The sequence below is a fragment of the Lithobates pipiens genome, unplaced genomic scaffold (genome assembly GCF_037356315.1).
Source record: "Lithobates pipiens isolate NorthernLeopardFrog02 unplaced genomic scaffold, aLitPip1_a1.2 Scaffold_22, whole genome shotgun sequence".
In the NCBI taxonomy this organism is placed as follows: Eukaryota; Metazoa; Chordata; class Amphibia; order Anura; family Ranidae; genus Lithobates; species Lithobates pipiens.
Genome location: NW_027507784.1, coordinates 276,697,660 through 276,715,173, shown reverse-complemented (window position 1 = coordinate 276,715,173; position 17,514 = coordinate 276,697,660). Strand labels below are relative to the sequence as shown.

The 17,514-nt window shown below is 45.3% G+C and overlaps 1 protein-coding gene and 1 pseudogene across 1 annotated transcript in view; one reads left to right on the top strand and one right to left on the bottom strand.

Annotated features, from left to right (window-relative positions):
* Window positions 1-1,123: 1,123 nt before the first annotated feature.
* LOC143925777 (U2 spliceosomal RNA) lies at window positions 1,124-1,231 on the bottom strand (annotated as a pseudogene).
* Window positions 1,232-3,475: 2,244 nt separating this feature from the next.
* ADAP1 (ArfGAP with dual PH domains 1) overlaps window positions 3,476-17,514 on the top strand; it is a 350,022-nt gene continuing 335,983 nt past the window's right edge. The window contains exon 1 of the mRNA XM_077449066.1: window positions 3,476-3,777. Within this exon, the coding sequence (XP_077305192.1) occupies window positions 3,693-3,777 (85 nt within the window). The 5' untranslated portion in view covers window positions 3,476-3,692. The remainder of the gene's footprint in view (window positions 3,778-17,514) is intronic.

The following is a 17,514-nucleotide window of genomic DNA, read 5'->3' as shown; positions in this document are numbered from 1 at the left end:
GTTTACCTGCCATTTGGTAAGCTACTTTAAGATGGGGTCTATTATTCTATTCCATCTTGGCTCCTCCCCAGTGAATATTATAAAAGAAAAGGATTAGTGTCCTCCCAGCATTCTCCTTTTTTCCTCATAGTCAGTGAATGTTGGTCGAACGTCCCTTACCTCTGCAGTCGGCAGCTTCCAGCTGGGTTTAAGCCTCTCCCAGGTGCAGTCCCTATTCTTGGGCAGCTAAATGTGCTAGTAAGATAGGGAGTCCCTTCTGAGGGTCTTTCGGTACAGCAGTTGTCTCTAAGAGCTCCTATCTGCATTTGTATACTGGCATTTGCTCAAGCCTGGAGCAGACAGGGGCAGATCCAGAGTCTAATCTCGGGAGAGGCACTGCCAAAATGTTTGCGGGCAATTTGTCTGGGCAATGGCTGATGTTGGCGCTTCAATTATCACAGAACCATGGTTGATATGGTGTCAGGATGATTGAAGTGCATTATTTCTATTACATTGTAATATAAAGTGAAATAGTTCAACTCACCATAATCAGTGGGAGCCCTGAGCATGTCTCTTGCCACAGTTGCCTGTCACCAGATGCAGATTGTCATTGGCCAGTGGCAATGTCCCTGTTGTCCCAGAGAGAGGGCGGGCAGTGAAAGATGATGTCATCTCTCTGCAGCCTGCGCAGTAATGACAGTCTTCTTTTAGATGCAGGGGGGCAGTAAGAGACAGTGGCATCTCCAGCTTTCATATTTGGGGGGCCACATGGGAGGGGCAGGGATAAAAGAAGGGGGGCCAACTATAAAATGCAAATACACACACACATACCCTGTCTTGGAAAACTATTGGTGGTTTCAGCCAGGTGGAGGGAAGGATGGAGTGGGAGCAGCCAGGTGGAAGGAAGGACAGGGTGGGAGCAGCCAGGTGGAGGGGAGGACAGGGTGGGAGTAGCCAGGTGGAGGGGAGGACAGGCTGGGAGCAGCCAGGTGGAGGGGAGGACAGGGTGGGAGCAGCCAGGTGGAAGGGAGGACAGGGTGAGACCAGTGACTGCACCCATCCTCACCAGGAGCATCCTTCCAGACGGCTCAGGCACGACGTGGCCCCTACCGAAACCGTCCTTCCAGATGCTAATTACGCCATCGGAGAGTGCTGACCAAACCCTCTCTATTAGGGATGGAACAGCGCCTCCTTTGGCAACTGATAAGAACAGATACTACACTTGATCTTAGCCAAAAGGCCGAGAAGCGATGACGTGGGTGGCGGGGCCGAGTCCTGCATTCGACATCTATGGGCGCCGAATGCTGGACTCAGGAGCGTACCCGCAAGGCAACCCCCCTTAGGGAGAGCGCTTCTCCTAGGGGGTTATCTGATGTGGGGGGGAGCCGAGAGAGCCGCTGAGGGACCCCAAAAAAGCAGGTTCGGGGTCACTCTGTGCAAAACAAGCTGTACAGTGGAGGTAAGTATGACATGTTTGTTATTTAACTGCTTCCCGACCAGTTATACTATTATACTATGGCAGGTTGTGTCCCCTGTGTGAGCCATCATAGCTATACATCGGCTCGTGGGGTTGGGCTAGCAGGAGCGCGTGCAGGCCCGCTACACAGCGGGGGTGCTGATGCTTGTGGCTGACAGTCGTGATGACCGCCACGAGGGACCGAGCACGGGAGACACCGAACAGGGACAAGTGTGTAAACACACACTTCCCTGTTCTGTTCTGAAGAGGAGTGACAGATTGTGTGTTCCTATTAGCTAGGAACCACGATCCGTCACTTCCTCCAGTCAGTCCCATCCCCCTTCAGTTAGAATCACCTCCCAGGGAACACAATGACCCCTCAATCACCCCCTAGTGTTAACCTCTTCACTGCCAGTGACATTTTTACAGTAATCAATGCATTTGTATAGCATTGATCGCTGTTAATGGTCCCAGAAAATGTGTCAAAATTGTCCGATGTGTCCACCATAATGTTGCAGTCACGACAAAAAATGCAGATCGCCGCCATTACTAGTAAAAAACAAAAAATAATAATAAAAATGCTATAAATCTATCCCTAGTTTGTGGACGCTATAACTTTTGCGCAAACCAATCAATATACGCTTATTGCGATTATTTTATTTTTTTTAACCAAAAATATGTAGAAGAATACATATCGGCCTAAACTGAGAAAAAAAATATTTTTTTTGTATGTATTTTTCCCTGCAGCGATTACCTTTTGTACGACCACCCCCTCCCTTTAGAATGTAAGCTCTACGAGCAGGGCCCTCCTGTACCTTTTGTATTGAACTGTACTGTAATTGTGTTGTCCCCTATTGTAAAGCGTTGCGTAAACTGTTGGCGCTATATAAATCGTTTATAATATAGCAAAAATTGGCGCTATTTTTTGGTTTATAGCGCAAAAAATAAAAACCGCAGAGGTGAGATATTCCCAAAGGGAAATCACGTCTAAGGCTAGGTTCACACTGCTGCGATGCGGGAACGCTGAGAATACACTGCGGGTTACCGCATCCCATGTCTCCCGGCGGCAGTTCACACTGCCCTATGCAAACTGCTGGGAGTGTCAGTTAAAAGTTAATGACACCTCCAGTACGATATGCAAACTCGGACAGGAATCGGATCGCATGGTGTGAACACCCATGCGATCCGATTCTGCTGCGGAACAAAAAAAAGGGTCCTGTACGAGTTTGGGCCGAATGTGATGTGAATTCAGCCATACTATCTGTATGGCTGAAATCGCATCGCACAGAGATAGCATGTGATTTGCACTGCAGTGCGGTGTGAATCGCATCCGATCTCAGACACCGCAGCAGTGTGAACCTAGCCTAAAGGAATGTAGACTCTGCCACTATCCTCATTAGAGCCCTGCAAATGCAGCTGCTGATTGTTAGTTTCATACTTTGTAAAAATAATGTTTTTTTTTTTTTAATTGCCGCTATTTTTTTGTTTATAACACAAAAAATAAAAACCGTAGAGGGGATCAAATACCACCAAAAGAAAGCTCTATTTGTGGGAAAAAAAGAATGCCAATTTTGTTTGGGTGCAACGTCGCACGACCGCGCAATTGTCAGTTAAAACGACGCAGTGCCGAATCGCAAAAAGTGCTCTGGTCAGGAAGAGGGTAAAATCTTCCGAGGAGGAAGTGGTTAAAGTTTTTTTTTTTTAGGATTTATTTTTCAGTTTGCATTCTCTTGGACAAAAAAAATAAATCTTGCTGCACCTGTGTTTTATTTTTTTTATTTTTTTTGCTCTTTATCCTCATGCAATAACTTGACCTCAAAATATATTTGACAGAGGAGGAAGGGAAGTCCCAGTGATCGGACACCCTGTCACTGGGGGTGTCTGGGAAGTCCCCGCTCCTTATAAGGAAATAACAATGATGTCAATGAGCTCCTGACAGTTACCGGGAGTCCGGCGCCTGCACTACCCCAAAGCAGACAGCGGGTGGCGCCCGTGAGCAGCACATCAGCCCATTACTTTCTTAATATTTGGAGGAATGCGGAACCAGAATAAGTCATTGGTTTGCAAGAAAAAAAAAAAAGAAAAGCCGAGTCCAGTTTGAATGGGAGAGAAAGGAGGAGCGGAGTGTGGAGAGGAGCACAGAGTGCTGTATAGACGGAGCAGGCACCTGCAGCCATGAGGAGCACGTGAATCCCCCCCGCTGGCTCCTGTGTGTGTGAGGAGATAAGAGGAAGATAAAAGGACACAGCTCTACACTATGGCGGAAGAAAGGAACAAGAGAGCCCTGCTGGAGCTGGCCCAGAAACCCGGCAATACTGTGTGCGCTGACTGTGGAGCCCCAGGTAAGACCTTCACCTTCTCCATTGTCTGATTCCCCCCCCCCCCCTCCTCTGCTACCAGCCAGTCACAGCATTCATTCATCTTCCACACCTGCACTTGGACAATGCTAGCTGGAGTGTGATTGGCTGATCAGGGGACCCTGCTATAGTTGGCAACATGTTCATTGAATTCCCAGAGACACTTTGCAGGTGAAGGTGGCTGCTCAGCACTTTCTTATTGGGCTGCAAAATGAAACACAGCTAACAATACCTTACCTGTAATCTAATATTATCATCATACAGTGTCACGATCACGTCATTTAGGATAAGAACTTGGGCTTCGGGAATTAGACTCTCAAGGGTTAAAATTCAGGGATATGCAATTAGCGGACCGCCAGCTGTTGCAGAACTACAAGTCCCATGAGGCATTGCAAGACTGACAGCCACAAGCATGACACCCAGAGGCAGAGGCATGATGGGACTTGTAGTTTTGCAACAGCTGGAGGTCCGCTAATTGCATATCCCTGATGATCCTTGGTCTAGGGATGCAGGGATACTTACCTTATCCATCCCTGAGAGAGGTCCAGCACTAACGCCTCACCTAAAAGGTGACCATACACTATACAGAATTCTTTAGATCTGCCGTCAGCTATGACTACAAGGACCAGCCTGACGTCATACACATTGAATGCTTCTTTAGATTTACCAAAACTGCGTAATATAAAGAAGATTGTACAATTGGGTTATGTATGGCCAGTCTAAGGTGCTCTCCGCCATGGTTGCAAGCTTGCCTCCTCATGTGCCATGTAGGGTTAAAGGGTAACGCCACTTTCGTGGGAGAAAAAGCAAATAAAATGAAACTATAGTTTATACCAGTGATGGCGAACCTTGGCACCCCAGATGTTTTGGAACTACAATTCCCATGATGCTCATGTACTCTGCAGTGAAGTTGAGCATCATGGGAAATGTAGTTCCAAAACATCTGGGGTGCCAAGGTTCGCCATCACTGGCGTATACAATTGTGTGACAAATCATCTTGTGATTGAATGTTATTAAACAAATGACCTTTCCTTTTCAATCTACAGCTCTGTAATTTTCTCTAAAATGTAATATGGCAACCTGGATGTGTTCTGTACACAGATGGTTTACTGAACGTGCTAAGTCAGATTTCAGGCATCCCCTGCAACATACATTTCATTTTATGGTGAGATAGTCCCAAAGGGAAATCACGTCTACAGGAATGTAGACTCTGTCACTTTCCTCATTAGAGCCCTGCAAATGCATCTGCTGATTGGTAAAGTGATATTAAAAGAGAAGTATGTCCCCCCCCCCCCCCCAGTTCCATACTTACCTAGGTGAATGCAGCATTGGTCCGATTCTGCATTGAGAACCGAGCCATCGAACACCGCCGATGGCTCGGTTCTCTCAACTCCCCTAGTAGAGAGCTGCTGACTGTCAATCAGCAGCTCCCCACTCTGCCCCCCTGTGCTCACTGGAGCTGAGCTGTGGAGGGGCCAGGAACGGCCGTCTCAGGCTCTCAGCGGCTTAGTGAGAGGCTAAGACAGCTATCAGTCCAGGCACCTGGCTGTTCCAGACTTTATTGTTGTGATGACGCAGTGCCTGGACTAATTTCTGTGATGTCAGCAGAGAGCTGGGATTGACAGCGGTCTCAGCCAATGAATAGGGAGGGAGATCCAAGGCTCTTGTGCACATCGCTGGATCGAGATGGGGCTCAGGTAAGTATAATGGGGGCTGCTGCACAGAGGAGATGTATTTCCTTTATGCAAAAAATGCATGAAGGTAAAAAATCTGGAGCCATTAGAACCACTTTAATGAAAGAATCACTCCCATTAGATTCACTCTACACATGGACAAAGACAAACAAATAGCTTTTTCTTCAGAATAACAAAGGGTAGGAATCTGCAACAGAGTTTTGTAAAGTGCTTGTAATGTACATAGATCACCCAGAGGGGAATGGTTTTTTTTTTTTTTTTTTTTTTTTTTTTTCGCCACAAAAACCGAATGACTTTTTAAAGTGATAATAAAGACTTTGTTATTAAAAAAACAAAAATATGGTGTACTTACCAGCTCTGTATAATGGTTTTGCACAGAGCAGCTGGAATCTCCTCTTCTGGGGTCCCCAACCAGTACTCTTGGCTCCTCCTGCCTTCAGGTACCCCCTAGCAAGCTGCTTGCTCATGTAGGCTTGCCCCTGAGCCACACTGTGTGCATCTACTGACATACAAAGTGAAACTTGGCCCCAACCCTTGCTCCCTTGTCACTGGATTTGATGACAGCAGCAGGTGCCAATGGCTCCTACTACTCTCGCTTAATCCAGTGAGGAGGGAGAGAGAGCAAAGAGGGTTGCTGCTCTCGAGTACTGGATCGAGATCAGGCTCAGATATGTATTTGGGGGGGGGGGGGGTTAGCTGCACCTACTCTTTCAGGCAGAGAAAGCATTAACCTGAAGGGTCGGTTAGAAGAGAACAGCACTGGAGAGAGGGGTCAGGTCGGTAGCATAACCCTTGCAGGACTGGGGGGAGGGGGGCACTGAAAGGGTTTATTTTTGTCTGGTTTCTGGAGCTAAGCTTTATAACAGAACTGAAGTCTTCTTATAAAAAAAAAACTGAGCAGGTAGGCGGTCATAGTAGCAGAGACATGTGATGTCTCGGTCTCTTGTATTTATTTATTAAAGGTACTTGTATACACACCAGTTGGCGCAGAATTTATATATTGTACATTCACATTTGTCCCTTTCCTCAAGGAGCTTACAATCTAAGGTCCCAAACTCACATTCATACATACACTTAGTAGGGCCAATTTAGACAGGAGAAAATGAACCTACCACCATGTCTTTTTGAGTGTGGAAGGAAACCAGAGTACCTGAGGGAAACCAACACAGGCACAAGGAGAATATGCAAACTCCAGGCAGGTAGTGTTGTGGATGGGATAAAATACTGCTACCAGCCTGCTTGCAGTCTTCTATGGCAAGTAAACTTAGCTGCGCATGCAGCACTCCGCTTACAGCGTTGGCCCATCCCTTTGTGCCCGAATGACTAACACCTGCACATCGTCCCAAGCCGGCCCGTTGAGATGCCTGAAAACTGGCATAAATAGAGAAGATATCGGTGAGGGACTAAGACAATTAGAGAGCAGACTGCAGTTCTGCTTTATTGTTGAACTCCTCCCACTACACTAATGGATGAACTACATAGTGGGTGGGTCAGTTCGGGACTCCCGCGTCCTCCCACTACACTAATGGATGAACTACATAGTGGGTGGGTCAGTTCGGGACTCCCGCGTCCTCCCACTACACTAATGGATGAACTACATAGTGGGTGGGTCAGTTCGGCACTCCCGCGTCCTCCCACTACACTAATGGATGAACTACATAGTGGGTGGGTCAGTTCGGGACTCCCGCGTCCTCCCACTACACTAATGGATGAACTACATAGTGGGTGGGTCAGTTCGGCACTCCCGCGTCCTCCCACTACACTAATGGATGAACTACATAGTGGGTGGGTCAGTTCGGGACTCCCGCGTCCTCCCACTACACTAATGGATGAACTACATAGTGGGAAGGTCAGTTCGGGACTCCCGCGTCCTCCCACTACACTAATGGATGAACTACATAGTGGGCGGGTCAGTTCGGGACTCCCGCGTCCTCCCACTACACTAATGGATGAACTACATAGTGGGCAGGTCAGTTCGGGACTCCCGCGTCCTCCCACTACACTAATGGATGAACTACATAGTGGGCGGGTCAGTTCGGGACTCCCGCGTCCTCCCACTACACTAATGGATGAACTACGTAGTGGGCGGGTCAGTTCGGGACTCCCGCGTCCTCCCACTACACTAATGGATGAACTACATAGTGGGCGGGTCAGTTCGGGACTCCCGCGTCCTCCCACTACACTAATGGATGAACTTCAATATGTAAAGTGTCAATTTTACTACTGGTAACTTTTGCAAATGCAGTAAATACCTGTAGTAGATAATGTGATATTATATTGTAAAGTCAACTCACTAAAAAAAAAAAAATTGTTAATTATCTCATGGTCCAGCCACTCACTATTTTACAACTATAATAATTAGGATTATAACCATGATATTCCTACCACTGCTAAATGTGACAGTTCCAGCTCAGGCATGCTGGTTGCCGGTGAGCCCGCACCTGCTGGCATTTTACCATCTGATGACTCATCCATTCCCGGCACTTTCACCTGTCAGCCGGAGATTCCTGGCTAACAGGTGAATGTAAGCAGAGGAGCAAGGACAGTATTTAGTAAAAGATATGGGGGCTCTTCCACAATCCATACTAAGCCTTTGGATCTAGTATGTGTTTTTATAAAGTATATATAAAATAATATGCAAAGTGGTTGGAGGAAAGCTTCAGAATGGCAAAGATGTTTTTATTACAAATTCTGTGAGCAGACTGCAGTTCCTCTTTAAGAACATTTGGTTTGGCATGTATGGTTCAGGAAGGGGGGGGGGGGGGTTGGCTACATCCGACTGCAACATACAGGGATATACAATGTAACACTGACATATAATCACACATAGGTTGGACTTGATGGGCTTGTGTCTTTTTTTTTTTTCTTTCGCCCTCCCTCCTGGCCTGCCAGTCTGTATGCTCAGATAGGGGTCTAGCATGGAATTTGGGGGGGGGGGGGGCTCACACCACTTTTCTTTTTTTCTTTTTTTTTGGAGTGGGTTCCCCTTAAAACTCATTTAAACATTGTCCTCGCCCCTATGTTTACATCCACCTGTCAGATGGGAATTCTGAGAGGAGCGTTAGCTCCCCGACAACCAACATCTTTGATCTGGAACTGTCACATTTAGGAGTGGTAGGGATACCACTGCCACGTGTTTCACAGCCAGAGATCTGGTCTGCAGTAAAATAAGGTATAAAAAAATGCCTTAAATTTGTAAAGTGTGTGGGAATTGGCGCATATTTATTTTGTAAGTTGTTTGCTTCTGAGATCAATATTGCATGAGTTATTTTAAGGCAAAGATTCATGCCTTATATATCTCTTGGTGAGGATGACCCCTCGTGTGAAAAACCATGGACAGCTCCAGAGACAAAAAGAATCCAGGAATAGATCTTTAGAAGATGTACTACTTTGTCCCTGAAAATTAGGGATGGCTGTCAGCTATGCCTTCATTTCCTTATTTTTTTGTAATCATTATAGAAGTACTGCTGTTCACTATGTTCGGGACTCTTCTCTTACAGTGTATCAATAAATAGGCAATGCTTGATTGTAGCTTTCAGATTCATTAAGAACAGGTGTTATATAGTGAATCTGGCTTGAGGGAGATGTAAATAATCACATATGAGTCAAAGAAGCCTCATTGAATAGAGTTCTTGTTCTGAAAGTGATATTTTAGTTTTAGGTGGAGTCTGAATTCTTATACCTTGGGTATGCCAAAAGTGTGCGTTCAAGTACCCTCTGTAGCACTCTTTATAACATACAGTGCCTTGAAAAAGTATTCATACCCTGTGAAATTTTCCACATTTTGTCATGTTACAACCATAAGACCCCTTTCACACCAAGGGCGTTTTGCAGGCGCTATATTGTTAAAAATAGTGCCTGCAATTCGCCCTCAAACAGCTGCTCCATTGTCTCCAGTGTGAAAGCTTTCACACTGGAGCGGTGCGCTGGCAGGGCATTAGGAAAAGTCCTGCCAGCAGCTTCTTTGGTGTGGTGTGTTTACCGCTCTTCCACCGCTGCTCCCCATTGAAATCAAGAGGGCAGCGCGGCTATGCCGCCGGCAAAACGCTGCTATTGCGGCACATTGTGGTCGGTTTTTAACCCTTTCTCCGCTGCTAGCGGGGCTTAAAAGCGCCCCACTAGCGGCCGAAATGCACCACAAATTTGACGGTAAAACGCCGCTAAAAATATCGACGACCCTACGGGTGGCACGGTGTGAAAGGGGTCTAAATGTAAATGTATTTTATTGGGATTTTATGTGATAGACCAATTTTGTATTGGTGGCACATCATTGTGACGTGGAAGAAAAATTATAAATTGTTTTCAAAATGTTTTACAAATAAATATGTGAAAAGTGTGTGGCGTGCATTTGTATTCAGCCCCCCGAGTCAATACTTTGTAGAACCCCCTTTCACTGCAATTACAGCTGCAAGTCTTTTTTTGGATGTCTCTACCAGCTTTAAACATCTAGAGTGCCATTTTTGCCCATTCTTTGCTCAAGCTCTGTCAGATTGGATGGATAGCATCTGCGAACAGCAATTTTCAAGTCTTGCCACAAATTCTCATGGATTTGGGTCTGGACTTTGACTGGGCCATTGTAAACACATGAATATGCTTTGATCCAATTTTAAACCATTCCATTATAGCGCTGGCTGTATGTGTTTAGGGTAATTTTCCTGCTGGAAGGTGAGCCTGCACCCCAGTCTCAAGTCTTTTGCAGACTCTAAGGCCCCTTTCACACTGGGGGGGTGTGGGTGTCGGCGGTAAAGGTATTTTTCACGGCAGTATGCAGCCGCTAGCAGGGGCGGTTTTAACCCCCACTAGCGGCCGAAAAAGGGTTAAAACCGCCCGCAAAGTATAGCCGCGCTGCCCCATTGATTTCAATGGGTAGGAGCAGTGAATACACTGCTCCTTCACCGCTTCAAAGATGCGGCTAGCAGGACTTTTTTTCACCGTCCTGCCAGCGCACCGTTCCAGCGTGAAAGCCCTCCTGCTTTCACACTGGAGTGAAAGGGGCCGTTTTTTTTCAGGCACTACACAGGCACTATTTTTAGCGCTGTAGCTCCTAAAAACCGCCTCGGTGTGAAAGGGGCCTAACAGGTTTTCTTTAAGATTGACCTGTATTTGGCTCCATCCATCTTCCCATCAACTCTGACCAGCTTCCCTGTCCCTGCTGAAGAAAATCATCCCCAAAACATGATGCTGCCACCACCATGTTTCACGGTTTGGATGGTGTGTTCAGGGTAATGTGCAATGTGTGTTTTCTGCCATACATAGTGTTTTGCTTTTAGGCCATAAAGTTCCATTTTGGTCTCATCTGACCAGAGCACATTCTTCCACGTTTGCTGTGTCCCCCACATGGCTTCTTGCAAACAGGACTTCTTATGGCTTTCTTGTTGCCACTCTTCTATAAAGGCCAGATGTGTGGAGAGCACGACTAATAGTTGTCCTGTGGACAGATTCTCCCACCTGAGCTGTGGATCTCTGCAGCTCCTCCAGAGTTACCATTGGCCTCTTGGCTGCTTCTCTGATTAATGCTCTCCTTGCCCGGCCTTTCGGTTTAGGTGGACGGCCATGTGTTGGTAGCTTTGCAGTTGTGCCATACACTTTTTCTATTTTTGGATTATGGATTGGACAGTGCTCTGTGAGCTGTTCAAAGCTTGGGAAATGTTTCTATAACCTAACCCTGCTTTAAACTTCTCCACAACTTTATCCCTGATCTGTCCGGTGTCTTCCTTGGCCTTCACGATGCTGTTTGTTCACTAAGGTTCTCTAACAAACCTCTGAGGGCTTTACAGAATGGCTGTATGTATATTAAAATTAATTACACAGAGGTGGACTCTATTTACTAATTGGCTAACTTCTGAAGTCAATTGGTTCCACTAGATTTTAGTTAGGGGTATTAAAGTAAAGGGGCTGAATACCAAACACGCCACACTTTTCAGGTATTTATTTGTAAAAAATGTTGAAAACCATTTATCATTTTCCTTCCACTTCCTAATTATGTACCACTTTGTGTTGGTTTATCACATAAAATCCCAATAAAATACATTTAATGTTTTGCTTGTAACATGACAAAAAGTAGAACATTTCAAGAGGTATGAATACTTTTTCAAGGCACTGTAAAATAGTAACAAACCTAACCGATAGAATGGGAGCCATCTTATTGGCCACGGCTGGTGTGTAGACTGCAGGAACATGTGCCATACTGTGCAAGTATACACAGCATACTTGCAAATTACAGTAAACTTACTGCTTAAAGGAATAGTCCACCTTTGGCAAAAAAGGAATAAATGCACCCACCTTTTTTAAATATGCCGGCCGGCTTTCACTGTGCGCTAGCTTATAGCGATTTTTATTTGTATTGACTGATACTGATCAGTTTTTTATTTATTTATATATAATATATATATATATATATATATATATCTATCTATATCTCTCGCACACACCATCGGATTTTACCTATGGCGGTACCCTCCTTGTTTTTTTCTCCATGGCCATTTATATGTAATTTGGTTTTCCACCTTTTCCATCTGCTGGACTGAGTGCGTGTGTCAGCTGATATTAACCTACCTCGTGAGTGCAATGCACAGGCTCCTGCAGACTCTTTCCGAGCCCCAAATAAAAATAATATAGCATATACAATTGCGACACAAGTCATATTGTAATTAAATGTTATTAAAAATTAAGTTTCCTCTTCTATCTGCAGCGTCAGTTTATGTCCATTTGCTCACAGAAATGCAGTGCTGTCTGTTTTTCATCCGTCAACAGAACAAAAAAACTGTTCACCCGTGTGAAAGGGGCCTAACTGCTTATAAAGTGTAAGCTGGAGTTCAGCTTAGATTTCTTAGTCAAGTCCATCTAAATCTGCTAGTCTAACGCTACCCTCTCCCTCAGACAATGCTGCTATCCAAAGGTTTACTACTTCACCTAGTGAAAATGTCCAACTTGGGCCCAATTAGCCATTTTCCCTCCCTGGTGTCGTGTGGCTCATTAGCGTTACAAGGTCTCAGGTGTGAACGGGGAGCGGTTGTGTTAAATTTGGGGTTATTGCTCTCACTCTCTCATACTGGTCACTGGAAGTTCAACATGGCACCTCATGGCAAAGAACTCTGAGGATCTGAAAACAGATGGCATAGGCTATAAGAAGATTGCCAAGACCCTGAAACTGATCTGCAGCATGGTGGCCAAGACCATACAGCAGTTTAACAGGACAGGTTCCACTCGGAACAGGCCTCAAAAGCCAAACAAATCTCCGAGACAACCACTGCCTTGCTAAAGAAGCTGAGGGTAAAAGTGATGGGCTGGCCAAGCATGTATCCAGACCTAAACCCTATTAAACATCTGTAGGGCATCCTCAAATGGAAAGTGGAGGAGTGCAAGGTCTCTAACATCCACCAGCTCTGTGATATCGTCATGGAGGATTGGAAGAGGACTCAAGTGGCAACCTGTGAAGCTCTGGTGAACCCAAGAGTGTTAAGGCGGTGCTGGAAAATAATGGCGGCCACACAAAATATTGACACTTTGGGCCCAATTTGGACATTTTCACTTAGAGGTGTACTCACCTTTGTTGCCAGCGGTTTAGACATTAATGGCTTCGTTCTTCGCTGCATAAGGGAGAGTTGGGGGTGGAGACCCCTTCTGGCGATTGGGGTGTGTGGCAACACCAGCTTGAATGGAGCACAGGCGCTAGGCGCTATCCAGTATAAAATGCAAAGATAGAAGTACATTGTGCCAAGCTGGGCAGGGGGTGTGTCAGCAGGAGGCACAGGGAGAGCAGTACACTGATGCAGAGAATGTAAAGTTAAAAAAAATGTTTAGGCTTTAGAACCGCTTTAACCTGTCAGTATTCATAATGTTGTGGCTGATCGGTGTAAATACATACTGTACATAAGCAGCTCTATTTCCATTGAGAAGTGGTGCTGATTTCATGTCCGTAAATGTGATGTCAGTGTGATGTTATTCTTTGCTGTTCTTCTGAGTAACCCGAAAGATAATAATCTTTCATCTTGCCCTTCCGAGATAATGTTTTATTTTATTAATCAGATGATGTGTTTTTCTCAGCAGTTAGAATAAAATATATGACTGGTGACCTAAGGTCACTGTATATCTAGACTCGGGAACAAAAATGTAAAATATTGCCGCTTACCAGGCTTTTTAGATGTGGAAGCTGCATTAGTTTTCCTTTTTAGGCTTTTATCCCTTTATTTTAACCTGGTGATCTGGCCAGTGTCTTGAGGTGGCTATACTCACTTCTCCACTGTATCTAGGGAGGAGCAGTGTAGCCACAACCTTGGACAACAGCATTGTCAATCAGTAAAGACGGTATTGGTAGATGGACTAGAGTACGTTTTGGTGGACTTTTATGGAGGTAACTAATAACCCCAGCTAACACTTTTAAGCTGTTATTTACGTTGGCAGAATGTCTCCCCTGCGCAAACTGACGTACCTGTATGTCAGTCCGTAACAGCAGGATCGCTGCGATGAGAGGCAGAACCGGGGCACTGCCTATGTGAAGGCATTTCCTCATTCTGCCTAGTGACATGACAGGGATCTACTGCGCTCAGTGATCTGTCCTGTCCTAGTGAGCTCATCACCCCTACAGTTAGAACATGCTGAGGGAACAGGCTTAACCCCTTGATTGCCCCCTAGTATTAAGCCCTTCCCTGCCAGTGTAATTTTTACATTGATCAGTGCACTGATATATAGCACTGATCAATTTAATAATGTCACTGGTCTCCAAAAAGTGTAATTTGGGGCCAGATTTGTCCGCCGATATGTCGCAATACAGCTAAAAATAGCAGATCGCCGCCATCATTACCAGTAAAAACAATATAAAAGTCTCTTGTAGACACGATAACTTTTGCATAAACCAATCAATATATGCCTATTGCAATAGAAAAGTGGAACTGCGCTGACCCTAAATAATAGTTATTTTACCACATAACTAAAGCAGTGAATATTGATTATTAATAATTCATAAACCCAATCAGGTGCGTGATTAGTGAACCCCAGTGACATACGAAAATATAAATTTCCCTTAAAGCTAGGGATGCGCCAAAATTTTGGCAGCCAAACCATATTGGGCAAAAATTGTGTTTTTGGCACATTGCCGAAAGGAAAATCTTGCCAATAATGGGGGCGGGGGGGCGGGCCCCCTGGTGCCGCCCATTACAGGGTCGTTTTCCTGGCTCGCCCCACTCCTCAGTCCTCAGTCCTCCATCCTCCCTCCTCCTTTCCTCCTCTCCTCCTCCCTCCACACAGAACGGCGATCTCCGTGTGTCACGGAGCTGTGAATTGAATTGCCCGGGCGGCTGCAGTAACAATGTCCCGCCTCCTGTGACAGACGGCACACTGATCCAGTGGTGGGACATTGAATCAGCGTGACCCGATTACAGGAGGCGGGGACATTGTTACTGCAGCCGCCCGGGCAATTCAATTCACAGCTCTGTGACACATGAAGATCGCAGCTCTGATCCGGGCACGGGTGAGGCTGCATTCAGACACTGGCAAGCTGCATGAGGGGAGCAGGCAGGCTGCATGAGGGGAAAAGCTTGTGCCCAGGGCAAGCATTACTGCAGAGTTTTGTCCACAGCGAATCCACAAGTTTTATGTGCCCACAGTGCTACTGCGTCCAGAAGAGTCATTTGTTCGCCTCTGAACAGGCAAACTATCCACCTCTGGCCGCTTGTGTGAATGTAGCCATGCTATATAAAACCAGGTCACAGGCCAAAGGCTGTACTAACTTTATTGGCCATATAAAAAAAAAAATAATAATCTTGATTTTGACCCAGCTAGGTTTTTATCGCCATGTGATAGAATAGGGAAGAGTTCAGTTGTTGTTGCTAGTAGAGGTAACGATATGATCATTCCTAATAGAAGTCTGTTGGAACGGAACCAGGTAGCTTGCTTGGGGCTAGTTCACACCAGATGCAGTTCCATGCATTTTTTTTTTTTTTTTTGCACAAAATGCATGCACAGTGTTTTCCATGTATTCCAATGGCTCTAGTTCACACCATGCAGTCAGTTTCCGCACCGGAAACTGACTGCATGATGTGAACTAGAGCAATTGGAATACATGGAAAGCACTGCATGCATTTTTGTTATCAGGCAGGCTGCATTTGAGGGGAACTGGTGAGGCTGCATTGATCTCCTATACCATGTTTGCAGTCTCTGACCATCTGCTGTAGCATGTCCGTGGTCTCTGACCATCTCCTGTAGCATGTCCGCGGTCTCTGACCATCTCCTGTATGAAAATATTTTTTAAAAACAGTCCTTTTCGGTATAAGTCTTCAGCCTAGTGTATTTTTCATTTTCGGTATCGGTTTCGGCACCAAAAAACCCATTCGGTGCACCCCTACTTAAAACATTATTGGATAAATCAAAATCATATGTTTAACAAGAGAGACAGTCCCAATATTCCTTTTCAGGAACTGGTTGTTCAAATCCCAATCCGTGACAGGAAAAATTTCACCAATTCGTAGAAACCCACCACCTTCTGAAATGAACACTCACCATAAATACAGTAAAAAGACGCCTTTGGTTTATGCCTTCGCCGACGTCACTTCCTGCCTCATGTCGAGGCTTGGACTGCACACCAGCCCCGGGAAACGGCACTTGCTAATTCCAAAGGCTTTGCTGGAAAGACTCAGTGCTGGTCCAGAGGCAACATACTGTACTTGTGAGTGGATATTATTTATATCTATTTTAATAACTGAATAAAGCATAATATGTTGTGGAATGATGGCTATTTGCTTTTTATGAGACCCCGAGATCACTGTGGAGATCTGTGGAGTGATCACTGGTATACCGTTTGGAAACCTTCAGATATATGAGTGGAGTGGTTAGCCCGGGCATAAACCAAAGGCGTCTTTTTACTGTATTTCTGGTGAGTGTTCATTTCAGAAGGTGAACCAACTGACCATTGTAAGTACACCTGTCAGTGTTAAGGCTGGGTTCACACTTATGCGATCCCAGGCATCGCATGTGATTCACACCACACTGCAGTGCACATCACGTGCGATGTCTGTGCGATGCAAATTTAGCCATACAGTTTGCATGACTGAAATTGCATCGCATTTGCGCCAAAATGGTGCAGGACCCTTATTTTGGTCCTCACTCAGATCACATGCCTAGAGGTGATTCAGTTCGCATTGTGCGCTATACAAGTATTTCATTCATTCACATGGGTGTTTAGGCCCATGCGATTCAATCCTACAGTTTTCACTGTGTTCTAACCGATTTGGGGTTATTTAACTTAGTTTCTATTGACAGTTCCCAGATGTTCAATGTGAACTGAGACTAAATAGTTTGTCTTAACCCTCTAACTTCCACTTTGCTGGGCAGCTTGACAGGTTGAATGAAGTAACAGGCTTACTGGCAGGATCAGCAGACATGACGGACATAACAGTGAGACTGTTGTGGTAATACTGTTGACGGACAGCATCATATATGTTATTTTTGATTTTGTCCATATTTCCGTTTTTAATGACAACTCAGTGCCTGACCTCAAGCTTCACCCAGGGACTTGTGGGTAGGGAAGAGATTGGATTGGGAGTATTTGTTGGCTGTTATTATGTAAAAGGTTTAGATGACCTGGGATGTTGATTTCCAAAACTGGGCACTTGGGCAGCACAGACAAATGTGGTATGATGATTGAAAGAGGAAATGCTGTGCAAGAAGCCTGAGCCGTCACACTTCCTAGACTGTGTGTAAGTTGGTGAGTGTTAACCCAGGGAAGATGAGTAGATAATACTCTATCTGTGCTCACACCCTGTGACTTGTTGATAATAAAATTTACCATAGACAGACATAAAGGCTTCATCCGACTGCCTTGGGGGTATGTGTGTCAGATCAACACGTACCCTTGGCCAGAGCAAATACACATGTTTATCTGCCATGTATGGCCACCTTGAGAACTATGTCAGACAGGTGCTTTTTGTTGAAGGCTACATGTAGCATATTTTGTTTGTTTTTGTTAGGCGTAACATTGCAGCATGTGAGTCTGTCAACATGCTTTCATACAAATGTGTTGGTGTCACTTTTT